Source organism: Xenopus tropicalis, chromosome 7, assembly GCF_000004195.4.
Source record: "Xenopus tropicalis strain Nigerian chromosome 7, UCB_Xtro_10.0, whole genome shotgun sequence".
Taxonomy (NCBI): Eukaryota; Metazoa; Chordata; class Amphibia; order Anura; family Pipidae; genus Xenopus; species Xenopus tropicalis.
The window spans coordinates 67,332,557-67,352,462 of NC_030683.2; the positions used below are offsets into that span (position 1 = coordinate 67,332,557).

Sequence of the window (19,906 nt, forward strand, 5' to 3'; positions counted from 1 at the left end):
AGAAAAGAAAACTACAAGATGGACAAGAAACTTGAAGGTTAGACAAAATATATTGCATCATTACCATTGTAATCGCCAAAAAGTTCTCGGATCTTAAAAAATTTGGATGTATAATCACCAGCCTCTGTAAGTGGGGCATCATAATCTACAATAAAGCACACACATCTTGTTTGTAAATTATTCCAACCAATGAATTAACAGGTTTTCTGATTTCCTTTAAAGTATGGATGTGAATGTCACCTAGTGCCTACAATCTGACTTAAAATCTACTTTAGCTTTCGTTACACAATACACACACATTACAAAGCAGGCTCTAGTTCTAATTTACAAGGCACACATTTGCATCCATGCAAGAGGGCCAGAACTAGGGGTAGGCAGAAAAAGCACCTGCCTAGGGTACAACACTGGTGGGAGGTTAGAGGTACCTCTCCTGCAGGTACCTCTACCGCTGACAGAGTAGGGTAATGTGTCGGGAGAGAAGCGGTGCTATGGGTGAGCTTGCCAGCACTGCTCTCCTGCAAGGGGGGGGGGGGGAAAGCCCTGCACAACCCTGCACAACCCAGTCCTATGTTGAACTGAATTTACCTAAGTCTTTTTGGGGGGGTTTATTAAAGGAGAAGGAAAGGCTAGTAAAGAGTTAATCTCAAAATTCAGGCATACCTTCAGTTGTCTCAATAGTGCCCTTAAGTCTCCCCATATTTCACCTGTTCAGATGATCAGAAGCCAAACAGGAAGAAAAAACGCTGAGCTGGGTAGAGAAGATTCCCATAATGCAATGCTCCTGCACAGACACTGCGACCAGGACTATAGGCGGCGCATGCACACAAGCAGGAACGCTCCCCCTAGCGTCTGGTTGCCATGGTTGCCCTTATAAACAGTGGAAGCAGCGGCAGCTGGGGCCATACTAAGAGGACACAGCTGGCAGGCAGGTGCTGGGGGTGGGGAGAGGCAAGCGGGGAGAGGAGCTGGAGCGGGGGGGGGTGCCGGCTGGCAGGTGCTGGGGGGAAGAGGTGAGTGGGGAGGGGAGCGGGGGGGTGAGAAGAGAACACAGTTGGTGTGTGAGCTGGGGGGGAGACACAGAAGGACGCGTGTGCAGTACAGACAGTGAGGGAAAGATGGCGACGCCGTTCACTGAAACAAGTATGTAGAATGTAGCAGGTGTATCTCTGTAAATCTTTCATTAGGCAAGCCAGAAATATAGCGTTTTTACACAGCAATAGTAGTACTATTTAATAGTGTGCTTAATAGATTTTGACTTTTCTTGTCCTTTAACATTCTGGTTTTCATAGTTTGTTTTCTTTTTCTTAAAACCGCGAGCATTAGTAAATGCCCCTCTTAAACTAAAAATATATGCTGTAGGACTCTGCTGCAAAGTTTATTCTGTGCTTAAAGGAGAACTATACCCCCGGGCTATAAAAGCCCCCTTAACTATCACTGTCTTGACCCCCCTCACCTCTCCCTTATTGCATAGTTTCTAAGTTTAACAGCTGTCCCTATTGCTAACCCCAAGCTAAAACAGCAGAGTAGTGCAGCAGCGTACCTGGCCGACATCTTCTTACCAACTGAAGACACCTCAGCCGCCGTCACTGACCCTGCTTGCGCATGCGCAGTTGTACCTGATTTCCTGGTACCTCCAACTGCGCATGCGTAAGCAGGTTCGTATCGGTGGAGAGACCCGAAGTTTCTTCAGTTGGTGAGAAGATGTTGGCCAGGTACACTGCGCTACTTTGTTGTTTTAGCTTGGGGTTAGCGATAGCGACAGTTGTTAAACTTGGGGGGGTCAAGGCAGTACTAGTTAAGTGGGCTTTTATAGCCCGGGGGATACAGTCCTCCTTTAATCACCTTTTGCTCATCTATCCTTATACTCTTTAAAGAGGCTTACTGTTATGCCCAGAATGGTTATCCTTTATGTATTAAAGGACATTATTACTGTTACTGTGCCATTTTATTCCCACCATACAGTATGTCATGTTTTACTGTTTGCTGTTATTATTTAGATATGACTATAATTGTTATCCTCTTCATAGTGCAAACAGCATATTGTTAATAAAATGACATGCAATGCAGACTGCACAATGTAATATACAAAACTTCTTATTCGACTAAACTGTTGCCCATCCCATAAGTCCTTCTTTACACAGTATTTTTTAATGTAATTACTGTACTTCTCTACAATAATTACTTCTCGGGCCCTGCCCCACACACCTTCCAGACAATGGCTGCACATGTATGTTACTCTTCTTGCGGAGTAACTAGGAGGCATTTCCTGGCATTGTCTTCTCTACTGACTAAAGCAAAGTACTGTAGTTATACTGGGCGAGGTCAGACAATGAAAAAGAGAAGCATTTATACAGTATACCTTTTTCTCCTGGGGTCTCAGAGCACTTTACAATACACAAGTCAGCCATCAGAGACAGAAACAGATTAAGTGACTATTCTAGATATGCTCAAGCTTGACATACAGAGGTAGAACACTGACATATCTTAAGGAATTTATGTGTGTGTCTATAATCCAGAAATAGCAATACCAGATTATACACTATTCACATATCATCATACATTCATCATGAAAATTACATGATGGAATGCATGTATTTTATTCAAGTTTAAACACACCCAAATACAAGGATTGGCTCATGATAACCATAACAACCAATGCTTTACAAAGAAAATATCCCCTATATATTTTATTATCAATACAGAACTTGTATGAACTTACCATAGCTGGTAATATCTGGGCGATATTCATGGAAGTGCAGAGCTCCGCTCATAAATCCAAAATTAGTTCCGCCATGGAACATATACAAATTAATGTTGGCTCCACGATTAAGCACTTCTGATATAGTGGACATCATCGCTGCATTGATGGAGAAAAAGTAAGTATTACAATAATTTATCCATGATAAAATAACGATTTTGGGAATAATGCATGCTTCTGAAAAGATATTAAAACGATAAGTGACTAAAAAAATGAAAGTAATACTTACATTCAACATCAAAAAGATGGTGATCCCCTCCCCAGTAGTCAAACCAGCCTGTCCAAAATTCCATCACCATAATAGGTTTCTTAGGCTAGAGGAGTAAGAAGTATGCAAAATTAGAACTATTATTTGTATTAAGTTAATTTCATTATTTAAGACTACTTTGCAAATCAAAATTTGGAAAGACCTGAATTTCTGCTCATGAGAGCTTGTTTCTGAAACCCAGGGTGGAATTTTTTTATTTGAAATTCATATCTTTTAAACTGAAATACAGGTATGGGACCTGTTATCCAGAATGCTTGGAACCTGGGGTTTTCTGAATAAGAGCTCTTTCCGTAATTTGGACCTCCATACCTTAAGTCTACTAAAAAATCATTTAAACATCAATTAAAGCCAGTAGGATTGTTTTGTCTCTAATAAAGATTAACTATATTTTAGCTGGTATCAAATACAAGGTACAGTTTTATTATAACACAGAAAATGAAATACATTTTGAAAAGATTTAATTATATAATTAAAATTGAGTCTATGCAAGATGCCCTTTCTGTAATTTCTGGGTAACATGTTTCCGGATAATGGATCCCATACCTGGATTAAATATGTAATGTATAATAAAAATTTCCCAATTGTTTAAATTCACTAGCCTCTATAAAATTGTGTGGAATTTTAGTGCTGAACTGATGACACACAATTTATTAACAAAAAAAAAAACACAGTGAAGGCCAGACAACACAGCTCTAGTCTAGTAATCCTTATCACAGCAAAATGTCCAAATAATTTGCAAGCACAACTAAGTAATTTGACCTCCTTTCTAGATCAGAATTGTTTTTTTCCCCTTGGTATTATTATATAGACAAACAATTATCCAGCTATCCCAGAGGCAACCCTTTTATAAAACAGATCCAGATCAGTCGCACTTCCATTGTATTTGTATACTCTATTTAGCCTTGGAGTGCTCCCACAACCCCTTTCTGTGTATCCTTTTATAAAACAACAGCTCCAATACAATATCTGTATAAATTATATTCATTAGGTTCCAATTTTGCACCACCAGTTATGGTTTAGGAACCCTACCTAAGTTAACTTCATCAGGTCATTTAAGAAGACCCTGGACAAAAATATTAGGACCAAAGGGCTCATTCAAAAAGCACTGTCTGTCTGCCATAGGACAGTTAAGTACAGTACTCCTTTGCACCCCAAAGCAGCCAGCAGGTAAGATGTGAGAGAGAGGACTCTTTTTGTCTTTTCTTGCCTACCCCTCATGAATACAATGTTACTAAATGGAGGCAGCTCAGTATTTATGGGGAAACACAGCTCCTTGTGCTCTATTCTGTAGTGCAAGGACCTGTGCCAACAGACACGGACATCAGAACACTGTGTGATCACCATGGTGACTTACACTGGGTTTTTTGCATGAGCAGCCTGCCCCATCTTTAGTAAATAACATTTACTAATAAATGCCTTGTTTTACCTTACCTGAATAGAGTTCAGATACGAGAAAAGAACTGGTTCAATCTTCTGAAAATTAACCGTGGCAAGAACTGTAATGTAAAGAAAGCACTAAATACACATAGAATTTAAAAAAAAAAGATTGGAAGAAAACCATTAGGCTTTTTAATCAGAAACAGATTTATTATTTATGTGCTTGATATATGTGATTTGTCAAAGTGTTTGCATTACCGCCTTCCAGACTTCCATAGCTTATTCCGTCTTTGTTATCAGATGTAAGTAGGAGTTCCACAATACCTCTCTCAATAAGGGCCTGGTTCACAGAGAAACAGAACAGATTCAGGGAAATTCACTGACCTTTCTACAAAGTTCCAGACAGCAGTGAGAATAACAAACAATAATGCAAAAGATTGTTTAAACTTTTGAAAGTTACAGTTTGCAGCAACACAGCTATCTCTCATTCAATATGTCCCTCATGTGGCACTTACATTCTTTATAAACTCCATGTAGTTAGCATCCTTGGCATAAGAACCATACTCATTTTCCACCTGAACTGCGATTATTGGTCCACCATTTGAATACTGAGAAGGCAACAGTAGATTTTAGTCTTCAAGAACCTCAGCATAAGGCATATCTGGATCTTCAAATGTGTAGAAGTAAAATTACCTGATACTTGGCTACCCTTGGGATAAGTTCATTAAAATAGTCATCTACTGCCTCAGTGAAACCTGGGTAGGTTGTGCGCAGCTTCATGTCTTTGTCACGGAGTAGCCAGCTAGAGAAGAAATGCAAAACTAAATCAGATTCAATGTCTGCCCACAGTGCAATGCAGCAGGGACAACTCACTTCCTTTAGATTTTCTACCAAATCTGTGGGGAAATCTTAAAACAACAAATGATGTACAAAGGGGTACATCCCAAGGGGAACATCCCAAGGATGCCATAGCATGTTTGGAAGTTATTCATGGCTAAAGCTAAGACAATGTTCTGTAGTTTTTCAGGATAGTTTGGTTAGCAAAGGTTCTATAATATTCTGCATGTTAAGTTACATTGCATGCTAGCAAGGGGCAGATCAGTTATATAACTAAGGAAGGACTATAGGTTATAGCATAGTTATGACAAATGGAAAGAAAGGTTTCTAATTTCAGGAATAAAATCATAAAGTCAAATCTCAGTAGTATAATTCCTTGGGACCATGGAATTTAATATTGTTGGTACTGCACTGGCAGGCTTGTATCATGTTTCAAACAAATTAACCAGCATGTTTTATCATTAAAATGAACTGCCTGGTACAGGTTCCATGCAACTTAATCCATGCAATCTTGCTTAAAACCAGTTGCTAGGGTGCCTATTGATGTCTGTTTAAACAGCTAAAATTTTTGGTGGCATCTTGAGGTAACAATTCTTCTCCTGGTGTCAGAATGGCTTGTCAGCATACCGGGATATATCCTGGTTGACTCTGTCCTTAGAGGCACTTTCTGGAGCACAGAACATTAATTATTTTCTACCTTTTATAGGTTCTGCTTGTGTTTCATTTATTTACAGCAGTGAGAATTTTTTTATTCCTAAAACCATTGGAAATATGTGTTTTCCGATGGTGTAAGGTAAAAGGGTTGTTCGATCCCCAAAGGGGTCCCGACCCATAGGTTGAAAACCGCAGATCTAAGCTGTAAACAGAACAGTGATAGAAATACTGTGCTATCCTATGTAGTCTGTCTATATACACTGTAATAACAGTTTGGGATCCAATGACTTCCAGTGCTGTTAGCAGTGATGTACCAGGGGCTCGGCTCACTTTCTACACCTGCACTTCATCCCCAATGTAAAAAAAGGCACTTGCAAAGTATATTAGAGGACCTTATAAAAATCTTCTTTTACCATAAAACCTACCACCATACCAGAGGCCACCTGTTTATACATAAGGAACTGAAATTAGATTTGAAGCAGCGTAGGTGGCTTTTCATAGTGAGGGCAGTGACGCTGTGGAATTCCCTTGTGAGTGATGTTGGGATAATAACCAAGGCTTCAAGAATCTCATGATCTACAGTTCGATTAGTAATAGTATATGTATTATACTTTTTTCTGTGTGAGTGTATTGGTAGGCTAATGTGATAATATTCAAAGCTACAGCTACATCTCAAGATCTATTAACTTTTAGTATGATTTAGAGAGTGATATTCTGAGACAATTTGTAATTGGTCTTCATTTTTTATTATTTGCTAGGGTCCAATTTAACCTGGCAACTAGGCAGTGATTTGAAAGAGAGACAGGAATATGAATAGAGGAGGGCCTAAATAGAAAGCTAAGTAATAAAAAGTAAGAATAACAGATACAGAGCAACAGATTTGGCTGCTGGGTCAGTGACCCCCATTTGAGGAGGAAGGCAAATACTTCAGACACTAGAGAAAATAAAAAAAGACCAGTTGCAAAGAATTGGCCATTCTACAACGTATAACACAATAAAAGTTAACTTAAAGGTGAACCACCCCTTTAATATTAGTGTGTGTGTATGCATATATATATATATATATATATATATATACACTATAGACTACTGTATACTATACGGTGCACTCAAAGGAAAATGTTTAATGTAAAAAGTAAATCCCCTAGTGCTGTCAGATCGGATAATATATTCAAATAATTGCACAGTGATGCACTCCATATTACAGTTAAAAAATCTAATTTAAATTGTCAGCGTTTTGATCCCAATAGGGCTCCTCTGGCGCTAATTTAAAACAGTTGTGTATTTAAATTAATTAAATTGGATTCTGTTTGTATCTTTTTGGGGGTCTTTTGGAAGGCTGGAATTTAATGGACTATTGTGTCTTTTTCATCCCAAATTAACTTTGTTGCATAGTTAACTATGAAATTAACTACACATTTAATTGCGCAAAATAATAAAAGACAAAAAAGGTTGCTTTAAACATTTCTTGTTACAGTATAACATGCATAATAGTATCTTACCTTGGTAAACCTCCAAGGTCCCATTCTGCACATATGTATGGACCAGGGCGCAATATTACCCATAATCCCATTTCACCTGCTACAGCTAAAAACTCACTGAAAGATAAACATAATGATATGCAGTTGAATATATAAAAATTGCACAGGTGTATTTGCAATTATAAATCACTGATAAATAACTTTAGTCAATAAACCGGATTGTTCAAATAAATTGCATGATTAAAGAAAATGTACTTTCAAGTAACCTGACCTAATTTTTCAATGATTTTATGGTTGGGTCCATTTCCAACCTTTGTGCAGTGCATATTTATTTGCATATGGTTGTTTGTGCATATTTCCCCCTTAACACTTAAATATTGCTTTAGTGTGCCTGCCTGGCTTTGGGAACTGCCATGAGATACACATATCCCCCAAATAAGGTGGGTGTTTGCGTGAGAATGGCCATTGTGCGATGTTGTTATACATGAATATAGTGTTCACAGTAACTTTGCTAGAAATACTTGCATTTGCACAAATTCTTTAGTGTATATATTTTTCTCCAACATTCGAATGTAACTCAAACATAAAATGTGCACGTAAATATTCGCAATATTTGAAACAGTCGTGCAAGGTACGAAAAAGTCGCGGAAAATACGATTGGACCGATCGAGCGAACGGTCGGAGCGTTCGTGGATAAGTAAATGTGCCCCCTAGAATGGAGTGCAAAGATTTTGGTTTCACTATGTATGCAGAGCTGCTAAAAGTAGGCAGAACAGTTGGTGGCCTGAATGAAAGTGTTTCTTGGAATATTCCATAGCTTACACATCATTCTAACGATCAAACCAGGGACTGCTGAAGGGGCAAGAGCCTTTAGAGCAAAGTACCTCATGACTCTGCACGTGCAATAATAAACCTGTACTGACCATGCCTTGAGAACAAATGTCCAACGCATGGGCCCTTAAGGGGAACAATTTTTCTCTATTATTTATGCCCATGGCAACAGAAAATGCATCATAGGAAGGAAGCATGGAAACAAGGTTTGCCTTCTATTTCTTAATAGCAGTAGTGATAACATGATCCAGTTTTAAACCTTGCACCAGCTATATAATACTCCACAGTGCCTCAGTTACACTGTCAATAGCCCTGCCCCAGAAGTAGGCCCTCTCGCCTTTTTATTTTTCAATATCTGCCTGGTTCTTAAGGAAATTAAGTGATAGCAATGAAACAGCTGGTAAAGAATAATTAAACCTTTTTTCATGTCTAAAATTACTTTGAATAGTGCTCAGGATAGTATACCTTCCTTCTTGTATTCAGTCTCATATTGTTCCTGTAACACAAAATAAAAACTGCAGCACATTTTGCCTACTTCCTGGTCTAGCATGAAGCTCTGCCCCCTATTCTTTTTCAGCTCTATGAGAGTATCAAAGAGGTGTCTACTGTGCATGCTTGCTGCCTATTGCTCCATTGAAAATTAAAGAGGCGGGGCTTCACACTTGACTAAGAAGTAGCTGAAATGAGCTGCAGTTTTCAACACTGCATGTAGAAAAAAAATTACTTTGTAATCTAAAATCATACAATGTCCTTTTTATTAAATAGAGCCACTTAATACAGACCAATATAGTTTATAACCAGGATAAAACTAATGCTAATGCTATATTTAACTATACTTACAGCTATATATATATATATATACAGTGGCTTGCAAAAGTATTCGGCCCCCTTGAACTTTTCCACATTTTTCACATTACAGCCACAAACATGAATCAATTTTATTGGAATTCCACGTGAAAGACCAATACAAAGTGGTGTACACGTGAGAAGTGGAACGAAAATCATACATGATTCCAAACATTTTTTACAAATAAATAACTGCAAAGTGGGGCGTGCGTAATTATTCAGCCCCCTTTGGTCTGAGTGCAGTCAGTTGCCCATAGACATTGCCTGATGAGTGCTAATGACTAAATAGAGTGCCCCTGTGTGTAATCTAATGTCAGTACAAATACAGCTGCTCTGTGACGGCCTCAGAGGTTGTCTAAGAGAATATTGGGAGCAACAACACCATGAAGTCCAAAGAACACACCAGACAGGTCAGGGATAAAGTTATTGAGAAATTTAAAGCAGGCTTCGGCTACAAAAAGATTTCCAAAGCCTTGAACATCCCACAGAGCACTGTTCAAGCGATCATTCAGAAATGGAAGGAGTATGGCACGACTGTAAACCTACCAAGACAAGGCCGTCCACCTAAACTCACAGGCCGAACAAGGAGAGCGCTGATCAGAAATGCAGCCAAGAGGCCCATGGTGACTCTGGACGAGCTGCAGAGATCTACAGCTCAGGTGGGGGAATCTGTCCATAGGACAACTATTAGTCGTGCACTGCACAAAGTTGGCCTTTATGGAAGAGTGGCAAGAAGAAAGCCATTGTTAACAGAAAACCATAAGAAGTCCAGTTTGCAGTTTGCCACAAGCCATGTGGGGGACACAGCAAACATGTGGAAGAAGGTGCTCTGGTCAGATGAGACCAAAATGGAACATTTTGGCCAATATGCAAAACGCTATGTGTGGCGGAAAACTAACACTCCACATCACTCTGAACACACCATCCCCACTGTCAAATATGGTGGTGGCAGCATCATGCTCTGGGGAGGCTTCTCTTCAGCAGGGACAGGGAAGCTGGTCAGAGTTGATGGGAAGATGGATGGAGCCAAATACAGGGCAATCTTGGAAGAAAACCTCTTGGAGTCTGCAAAAGACTTGAGACTGGGGCGGAGGTTCACCTTCCAGCAGGACAACAACCCTAAACATAAAGCCAGGGCAACAATGGAATGGTTTAAAACAAAACATATCCATGGGTTAGAATGGCCCAGTCAAAGTCCAGATCTAAATCCAATCGAGAATGTGTGGCAAGATCTGAAAACTGCTGTTCACAAACGCTGTCCATCTAATCTGACTGAGCTGGAGCTGTTTTGCAAAGAAGAATGGGCAAGGATTTCAGTCTCTAGATGTGCAAAGCTGGTAGAGACATACCCTAAAAGCCTGGCAGTTGGAATTGCAGCAAAAGGTGGTTCTACAAAGTATTAACTCAGGGGGCTGAATAATTACGCACACCACACTTTGCAGTTATTTATTTGTAAAAAATGTTTGGAATCATGTATGATTTTCGTTCCACTTCTCACGTGTACACCACTTTGTATTGGTCTTTCACGTGGAATTCCAATAAAATAGATTCATGTTTGTGGCTGTAATGTGACAAAATGTGGAAAAGTTCAAGGGGGCCGAATACTTTTGCAAGCCACTGTATATATATATATATATATTTTATTTTTTTTTAATTTTATTCACAGAATTATAAGTAATAACCCCTTCAAAGCCACATATCTTTCCACAGTGGGTCAACACAGCCCCAGAGGCATTAGTTATAAAATAGTTGATGTGATTGTAAAAATAGAAAATATACATTTAGAGGAAATACAATACGGATGCACAGTTTTACATATTTACATTTAAAAATAGGTCATATTTCCTCATTCCTTAACCTCACTCCTTATGTTGCGTATGTTTCCCTACTTTAACAAGCCCTTTTATTAAATATTAGTTTACCTTATGTCAAGTCCGTTATTGAAGTCATATGTGCCTTTCCCTGGCTCATGCAAATTCCAGGGCACATATCTACAAATAAGAATTACAGATTATTAAGGCAAGTATATTTGCAATCAGTTATTTTTTATTTAGTATAAAACTGTTCTTTAAACCAATAACTGAAGAAAAAACGCAAATAGAAGAATTAGCTAACATAGTAGTAGTTGTATTATGGTTTCTCTTTAGGCATTAGTGCAGTTTTGTAAAATGAAGTTTCATTTACGTGAGACAGTGTGTTTACCCTACAATAAAGAATCACAGTTATTCTGTAGAACTATTTTGCGATAAAGAGACAGATCCCTGATATTAACTTAAACCTAGTGGGTACATAGTACCAGGGCCAGAACTAGGGGTAGGCAGAAGAGGCACCTGCCTAGGGTGCAATGATGGGAAGGAATGCCAGGTGGTACCTCTCCTGCCTGACTCCCTTGTCATTGTCATTGCCCCCACTGCTTGTCATTGCGCATCTCCCGCCCCCCTCACTTGCCTAGGGCACCTGGTCAGCTTGGCCCTCCCCTGCATAGTATTACTATCATTATGGTAGTTTGCATTGCATACAACATGCAGTACACCAATCACCTCAGTGGAGAAAAGGTAGCTTTGTGTTCTAATTGCTAAAATAATTTCTTCTCTCTTCTGTCTAGAGTAAGGTTACTCTAAGCTTCCATGGCAGAACAGTAGTATTAGTATTACTATAGTAGAAATAGTTGCCACTCTGGCTGTTGCTGAACAGTTACTTTGAGGTACTTTACTCACAGAAGTGCATTTCTATATGCAGGGCCGCCATCGGGGTACAGTTGTGCTGGGTCTCTAAGGAGGCCCAGATGCATTTAGAAAGTTACACAATTAGCATAAGTTACTTATAAAGGTAAATTGAAACTTATGCAATTTACGTAACTTCTGCAATAACTGCTCCGAAAACTAAACATAACTTACCTAGAAACTTAAGGAACTTGCGTATTAAGCAAAAGACAACACAGAGAAGCTTTGCAGGGACAAACTCCACTGACCACCAATGATTTAATAATTTAAAGTAAATTTCATTACCTTTAATGAACTGACTGGCTTATAAGCACAATAATTATTCATTTTAACTATTTATATGAACTGCTTATTATAGAGTTATAGAGCTGTTTATATTGGGAGCTATTTTATTGAGGTATGTCAGAATCTTCTGCATGAACTTTCCAGCAGGGGACTGGTTATTGGGCCCTTATGCTTACATAACCTATGCAAAAACTTACGTTACTTTCAAAGAAACTTACGTAACTTCATCTCCACTCCGTATCTCCATTGACCCCCTAAATAAAATACTTTTTTTTTTTTTTTTCAGCACATTAATTATTTTTACTATTTTTATTAACTATTAGTTATTGGTCCCCACAGCAATGTCTTTGGGAATCTAAACATACGAAGTTTACATAACTTATACAAAAACTTACGTTACTTCCATATCAAGCAATGACAGGACAGAGCAGGGGCAGATTGGTGGAATGGGGTTAAACTTGTAAGATTGTACAGTGCTGCGTACCCTTGGGCCGCTTTATAAATAAAGTTATACATACATACTTAGGGCAAACTCCACTGACCCACAATGAACTGACTGAATTGTTATCATCATCTTTATACAGTATGAACTGCTTATAGTGTAATATCAGCTGTTTATTTTGAACACAAAATGCGTGGCCAAAATTTTGGTACTGCACGCTTGTGTTCATGAGGGCCCCATATAAATAACTTTTGCAGAGCCCCAAAGTTTCTGATAGCAACCCTGTCTATATGAGTCAGGGATTAATAACATCATGGTGGTTGGGTGCATATTTTGATTTCTGTTCATCAGTTCAAAGAGCATGATACATACGTTGTAAGGGTATTAATGCCACAGGCCTTCATCTTCTTCATGCGATCTCTCCAATACGCCGTTGGTACTCTAAAATAGTGCATAGACCCACCCAGAATTCTGTAGGGTATATCATTTAACAAAAAGTGAGAATTTCCAATCTTCAAGCCACTCGTTCGAGGCATGTTTGTAAAGGAAATTTGTTGTGATGGGAGAGATAATCTGCAAGAGAGAAAAATTGACATTCATTGCATGATTATGCTTAAGCCTTACATGCCACCATTCACAGTTCTTTGAAATCACCATAACAATAAGTATTCTTTCTTATCAATAACAGTGGATTCAAAAACAGTAACAGAGTAATTTAATAAGCCATTTCCAGATTACACTGCTGTAAGATCCAATACCATATAGGGGAATGTCTGTTTAGCTTGCCAGATGTCAGCCCTATACTGCAGGTCAAACACTGTAACTAGGCTATGAAGTGTGATATATGCAGCAATTCCTAGCAAGTGCCTAAGCTGACACTCAACTGGATGCATTACCTCAGAGGTACAGTTCTTTGAAACTGAAATGGGAATTGTTAAATAAAAAATGTTTAGGCCATTTAGCTTTTTTGCTGTTATGGATCAAACCAGTCCAATTTAAAACCAATGTAGTTTATGCTCCTATTTTAAAATATAATTGACTTGTGCATATTATCCCCAGATTCGCCAGCAAAAAAGTACATTGTTCATTATCCATATTTTCTCAGACAAATGGAATGCAGAAACACTAGTAGTAATACAGGGCAATAAACTGCATACATATTTCTTAGCCAGTCCTGTAATAATGTGTCATAAGCTTTAGACATATTAGCTAAGACCAGGCAGTAATATAGGGCACTGAAATTTATAGATATTATATGAGACTGATCACTGCTACAGTGCAGTGGATATAGGAATATCAGTCTCTGCCCCAATGGTGTTTACAAACTTTGTAAGGCCCCCATTTTAGAAAGCTCCAGTTCACGTAAAGATAATCTACATTCAATTTTACCTATTTTGTTATGTTTTTTTATTTCAGGCTTGGTATACCAGCACATAGACAGGCCAAAGACCTAATGACATTTGCAGCTGCTCCAATTTGCACACAAGGTTTTGCCACTATCTTGCCTGCACCATATGGAGGATTCCTGCAACACCAACTTCTGAACCACCAGTGACCATCCAGTTTTATTGTATTCTAATAATTTGACTTGGTCACTGGGAGCAAGGATCTTAAGCAGCTGAAAACTTTAGATGTGGATTGGTGCAAAACTGGTACAGTGCACCAATTAGCACATAAGCTGATGCAGATGGCTGGCAGAGATTTATGGACAGCAATTACAACTGTCTCACTTTTTTATACGAAGGCAGTCTGTGCATGTTAATGTATGTTTTCATTGTCCTCATATCTATAATACAAAGGAAAGATGTGACTAGAACGTGAGGAAGGTGAAATACATGTCCTTTCTCAAAAGGTGGAGCAGAAACAGACATAACAACTTGACTATAATCGGTATCCCTATAAAAAGTAAAGGTACTCAGCAGGAATATTTCCAGACAATCAGCCCAGAGATATCTACCACAGTGGACATTCCAAGACTGAATTACCCTAACAAGATAAGGATCCTAACTGCTTATTGGAAACAGGGGAATATTTATAGTTAACACATAAAACTTTTCGATATATATCTGCAATGGTACTGCCAAGCCAAGAACATTTGCTGCTGTGTGGTATTTTTTTTTACTTTATTTGTTAAAGCTCATGTTAATTGTTAGACATGTTAACTAACTAATTTAGAAAAAAAGAAAATGCCCCTTTTTAGGACAGAGTGTTGTGTGCTATGCTTCCCCATACCCCTTTTCCATTACCACTATACTCATCTGCTTTATGTCAACCCACTGTGAAGCATCCTGGAAATTTCAGGAACTAGTACTTTCCTTGAATGTAAAGGGATTAAGCTACTCTTTAAAATGCAAAATAATGTCTTCATTATTTAAAGACTCTCCAAGCACAAATGATCTGTCTGCAAATCCCATAACTGTGGAGAGTTGAGAGTAAATGCAGACACTGAAGCTAGAATTCTCTGTCCCTATCTATTACTTGGATAAGCCAGATACACTAGTTTAAATGTACTGTATATGGACCTAAGCATTCCACTTCAGCCTTTTTCACACACCTCCTGTTTTTAGTGGCTGGATACATAAATACAGTTTGGGATCCAGTCCTGGATCACTCCTTTATGTCTGGTTTGTTTCCCACCATTGGCTCAACCATGACTACAAAATATTCAATAAGATTTTAGCTAGTTGGCTACAAAATATTTCTCCTCCTCTACCGTGGGCAACTAATCTCCTTCACATGCTTTGCTTTACATTATTGCCGGTGGGAAAACATTCATGCCTCTTTGGTTTCCTGAAGTAGCCCAAAGTTGCCTTGTGAGGAAACTTCAGATGACTTAACGAAACCGAAGCAACATGTATGTTTTCCCAAGTGCAATTTATATTATTTCCAGTGGAAAAAGATTTGCAGGAAATTAGTTACCTGTGGTAGATTAGATTTATTGAGGACCACTAATCTCCTAGTGTGCCATTGCCCTTAAACTCTGCTCTCAAAACAATAATTATTGACTCCCAAAACAAAGATTCCTATATAACAATAAGACATTTGAACAGATATTCTATTCATGTCTGACTAGATTAGTTAAATTTAAATATTTTAAAACCCTGTTTATAAAAGAAATTACATCTATACAACTAGCCAGACCCACATATACATGACTTAAGGTGGACATACACAGGTCGATTTCAGCTGCCGATATCAGTCCTTTAGACTGATCTGCAGCTTATCTGCCAATGTATAGGCACCACAAACATCTGGCCTGAAATTGGGCAGATCTTAATCGGACAGGTTTAATTTTTTTCGGCAGATCAGGGACTGCATTGGCTCAGTGATGCAGTACCCCAACTGACAGCGTCTATGCCTGCCGTCTTAGGTCCAAATGATCGAATTAGCCCAATACCACCCACCTGTAGGTGGGCATATCCGGAGAAGATCTGTTTGCTTGGCGACCTAAGACGACCTCGCCAAACGAGCGGATCTTACAGTGTATGGCCACCTTTAGTGAAGTTGACATTTAGTTTAAAATACTTACAATATAGTTCCTCAAAGTACATAGAGTGCAGACAACACATAGGCTATAGTTACATCTTTTTGTCACCCTATAACAACTTTTGTGCCAAAATTCAAATGAACTTAGATTTGCCAATTACATTAAAACAGACATATTTACATGTTTTCCTCTTTAAAAAGGAGGTCAAGGCTCTCTTAAGTCTACTTACAAACTAAAAATAACTTTAATACATTTCACATGTCACAACTATCAATTAAGAGTATGTGTGGTTGTTTGGTAAACAAACAGTAGCTGTTGATCTTTTTCCTCCCTTATTAAAAAGATTAAGTCCAAATTTGCCTAGAAATATGCCATTTAATAAAAAATTATTTTGTTTCCTTGCTTACTTTATCCATTATATATGTTCCCACTTTTTCTCAAACAGGTAAGCATCATCAAATAAGCAAAAATAAGTTTCAACAACAAAAATTACAAGAAGGGGTTAACCCTTCAGATATCCAGACATAGAATGTAGCCTGTAACCTCCATTATGCAGTGGATTGGGTCAATGGTAGAAAACTATAAGCTGTATCTTTATTAGAGCAAGCGTTCTCACCATTGTTTTACAGGTGTGTCTTCTAAGGGACAAAGTCCATCAGACATAAAACATAATCCTTTGGTATATACTATGATCAGAGCTTGACATCGGCATGTTAACAGACAATTGCAGCCTGAAAAGTGTACATAAACTTTACCAACATAAGTAGAAATTGAGTTGTGGTTTCTGTAAAAGATGACTCTCAGTTACATACATGTTCCTGCTACAGAGTCAGTCTGAGGAAACTATGCTGTCCAGTCAACCCCACTGCTGCTGCTGTCATGTGTTACATATATATTGGTTACCTGTATCTAAGTACTGCTGCACATTTCCCTGAAATTTGAGGCAGGTAAATCTGATACCAAACTCAGTGTTGACCTGATGGCTTGGAATGGCTCTGGCTGGTTCTTGAATTTTTCCCATTGACTTTAATGGATTACAAAAAATCTGGCGTTTGGACAGCATAAAATAAATCACACACCTCAATAAATTCACCATTATTGATGAGCGAATTTTTTCGCCAGTCATGGATTTGCTGTGAAATCCCACATTTCACCATTGGCAAACTTTTTGCGCCCACCTGCTGCAAAATTTTCTGCAACTAAAATTTGCAGTGTGAGGAAAAATTGTGATTGTGTCAAAAAAGTCATTGTTGCTGCTGAGTCGCAGTCACATCAAATAAGATTGAGTCAAATGAGTCACGGTCATGTCAAAAAAGTTGCATGCTTCAAAAAAGCTGCGAGGTAGCCGCATTTTGCAAACTTTTCGCCGTTACACAAATTTTTCAGCAGTTTCGCTCATTTTTTGGCGAAGCGAAATCAGACACTTTCACTCATCACAATTTGCCATATATTTCTACACAGTTTTTTACACATTTTACACATTTTTTATTAAAAAAACATTATTGATGTGTTTGATTATTCTAAAAATATATATCCTTTATTACATTGATCATACATGGCAAACAAGCAACTTAATAATATCATCATTAACAAAGAACTTATTACATGGCACTAGAAAAATAGTATTGCTATAAAGAACTGACATTTTAATATACATAGCTAATTAGAATTCCTCGTATATCTCCATTGCTCTATGCACATAAGGGTGTTTCTGCTTGCGGTTAACACAGTTTGATAGCAGCTAAACTAAGGAACAAAGATGCCTATATAAAACACAAGTTGTAACATACATATATATTATTACCCTCCCTTTTCCAAGGGTGTAGCCGTTAACAGTCACATAGTTTTATGGCATTAGCTGCAGTTATTAAACCACAACCCTAATTATTATGCAGTACATTTTCAGTCTGTGTAGCTTGATTCCTTAACTGTGTTAAAGGAACAGTAACATCAAAATATGAAAGCGTATTAAAGTAATTACAATATGATGCACTGTTACTCTGCACTGGTATAACTGGTGTGTTTGCCTCAGAAAGACTATTTTCCTGGCCATCCCTGGGCAGCATAAAACGAAAGGGTTAACCCCCCACTGACCTAACTAGACACGTCACAAAGCAAACAGTTAAGAGCCCAGCCCCCCCTACCTTCCCTGTCTTTTTTCTTTTCTCACTGGACCTAATTGGACATGAGATTTTTATTTTAGGGCTCACCTTAGCCCCTATGGGCTAGATTCCAGGCACAGTCTTTTATGCACTCCTTCCTCTGCCTGAAGATCCGCGCTCCTGTGATTGCCATAGCGCTCTCTCAGCCCGGATCCCCTCTAGCACCGGGGGTTGTGTCTGGAGCGTCTGCTCTCTGCCGGTCCTCTGTGGTGACGCGCGCCCGCTGACGTCATCAGCAAGCGCCTGGTCAGGCTTCCAGCGATTGGGTAGCGTCGCGCTGGGTGCCTGTGGGTGCCTTTCGGCAAATCTATTTAATTCCGGCGCTGGTGTCCCTGGGTGCCCACTCTGCCTTTGCTTTGTTGGCCCCAGACATGGATCCGGCTGCCGAGAAAGGTGCTCCTCCAAAGTCTACTAGGTGAGTCCTTAGTACAGGTAAGCTTTGCTGCTTCGAAAGTAAGGAGTGCTAAAGGGGTCTTTATTTTTTCAGACACCCTGAAGAGTCAACCTTTCATAAAAGGAAAAGGTCTGCGGAGAAGGAGGAGGGAGTTCCCACGTGTAGAGCCTGTAAGGCTCCTACTGAAAGGAACAAGAGACTGTGCAATAAATGTATTATTGATGCTACTAGTGAAGATTCTCTGTCACCTCCTAGACGGGCGGTTGCTGCGCAGGCGCGTCAGCCCCGTGTTGCTGCTTCTCCTGTTCCTGAGATCCCATCTACCTCAGAGGTACAACCTGCGGATATCCTTTCTTGGATTAGACAGGCAGTTTCACAAGGGATCAAGGAAGCTAGCGGAGGTCAGTCAACCTCAGTACTCTCCAGGGAGGAGGAATCTTCAGGCACGTCTGAGGAGGCTGAATCGGAGTCCGCTGAGGAGGATAATATTCCCCTTGCATTTGATTTCAAGATGGTCCCTAACCTTACTAAGCTAGTTAGACAGAACTTAGTCCTGCAAGAACAAGAGGAACCTACTTCACTGTTCTTTTCTAAAAAGAAATCCCATACCTTTCCTGTTCATAAGGAGGTTCAGGACTTAATCTCATCGGAATGGCAGAAAACAACGAGAAAGGTTCCCATTGAACCTAAATTCGAGAAGTTATATCCCTTCTCCTCTGAGACTACAAATTTGTGGGAGACGCCTCCGATAGTGGACGCCCCTGTTGCAAGGTTGTCTAAAAAGACGGCTATTCCTATCGATGATGTCACCAACCTTAAACATCCCATGGAGAGAAAGATAGAGACAGAACTTAAAAAGCTGTACATTACCTCCGGCACAATGTGCAAACCTTCCACAGCCCTGATTGCAGTTTCTAAAACCTCATCTCTACTTTTGGAGAAGCTGGAGCAGGCTTTAAGGTCAGGAGTTAGCAGGCAGAACATCCTGGAGTATGTAGATCAGCTGAAGACCACAGCTGCTTTTTCGTTGGAGGCAGCAGCCGATCTGACGAAATTGGCTTCTAGAAATATGCTCATTTCAGTTATGGCCAGAAGGGCTTTGTGGTTAAAGAACTGGTTTGCCGACACGGCCTCTAAGAATGCTCTATGTAAACTGCCCTTCGAGGGAAAGAGGCTATTCGGAGCTTCGTTGGATGATATAATTTCGAAGTCCTCTGGAGGAAAGAGTACCTTCTTGCCTCAAAATCCCAGGAGGTTCAGAGACTCTAAGAAGCGATCGGAGAGATTTGCTCCTAGACGTAAGGAGGATTCTAGGGCTTATAGACCTGGTAGAGAAAACTTCAGATCTACAACCTGGAAAT

At 39.2% G+C, this 19,906-nt stretch overlaps 1 protein-coding gene across 1 annotated transcript in view; it reads right to left on the minus strand.

Annotated features, from left to right (window-relative positions):
- Window positions 1-19,906, minus strand: part of glb1l2 (galactosidase beta 1 like 2) — a 56,268-nt gene that overhangs the window by 17,544 nt on the left and 18,818 nt on the right. The window contains exons 2-11 of the mRNA XM_018095887.2: window positions 12,875-13,075; window positions 10,975-11,043; window positions 7,397-7,492; window positions 5,097-5,205; window positions 4,919-5,011; window positions 4,662-4,743; window positions 4,458-4,522; window positions 2,988-3,072; window positions 2,720-2,857; window positions 65-145 (exon numbers count right to left, since the gene is read on the minus strand). Coding sequence (XP_017951376.2) covers window positions 65-145; window positions 2,720-2,857; window positions 2,988-3,072; window positions 4,458-4,522; window positions 4,662-4,743; window positions 4,919-5,011; window positions 5,097-5,205; window positions 7,397-7,492; window positions 10,975-11,043; window positions 12,875-13,075 — 1,019 coding nt within the window. The remainder of the gene's footprint in view (window positions 1-64; window positions 146-2,719; window positions 2,858-2,987; window positions 3,073-4,457; window positions 4,523-4,661; window positions 4,744-4,918; window positions 5,012-5,096; window positions 5,206-7,396; window positions 7,493-10,974; window positions 11,044-12,874; window positions 13,076-19,906) is intronic.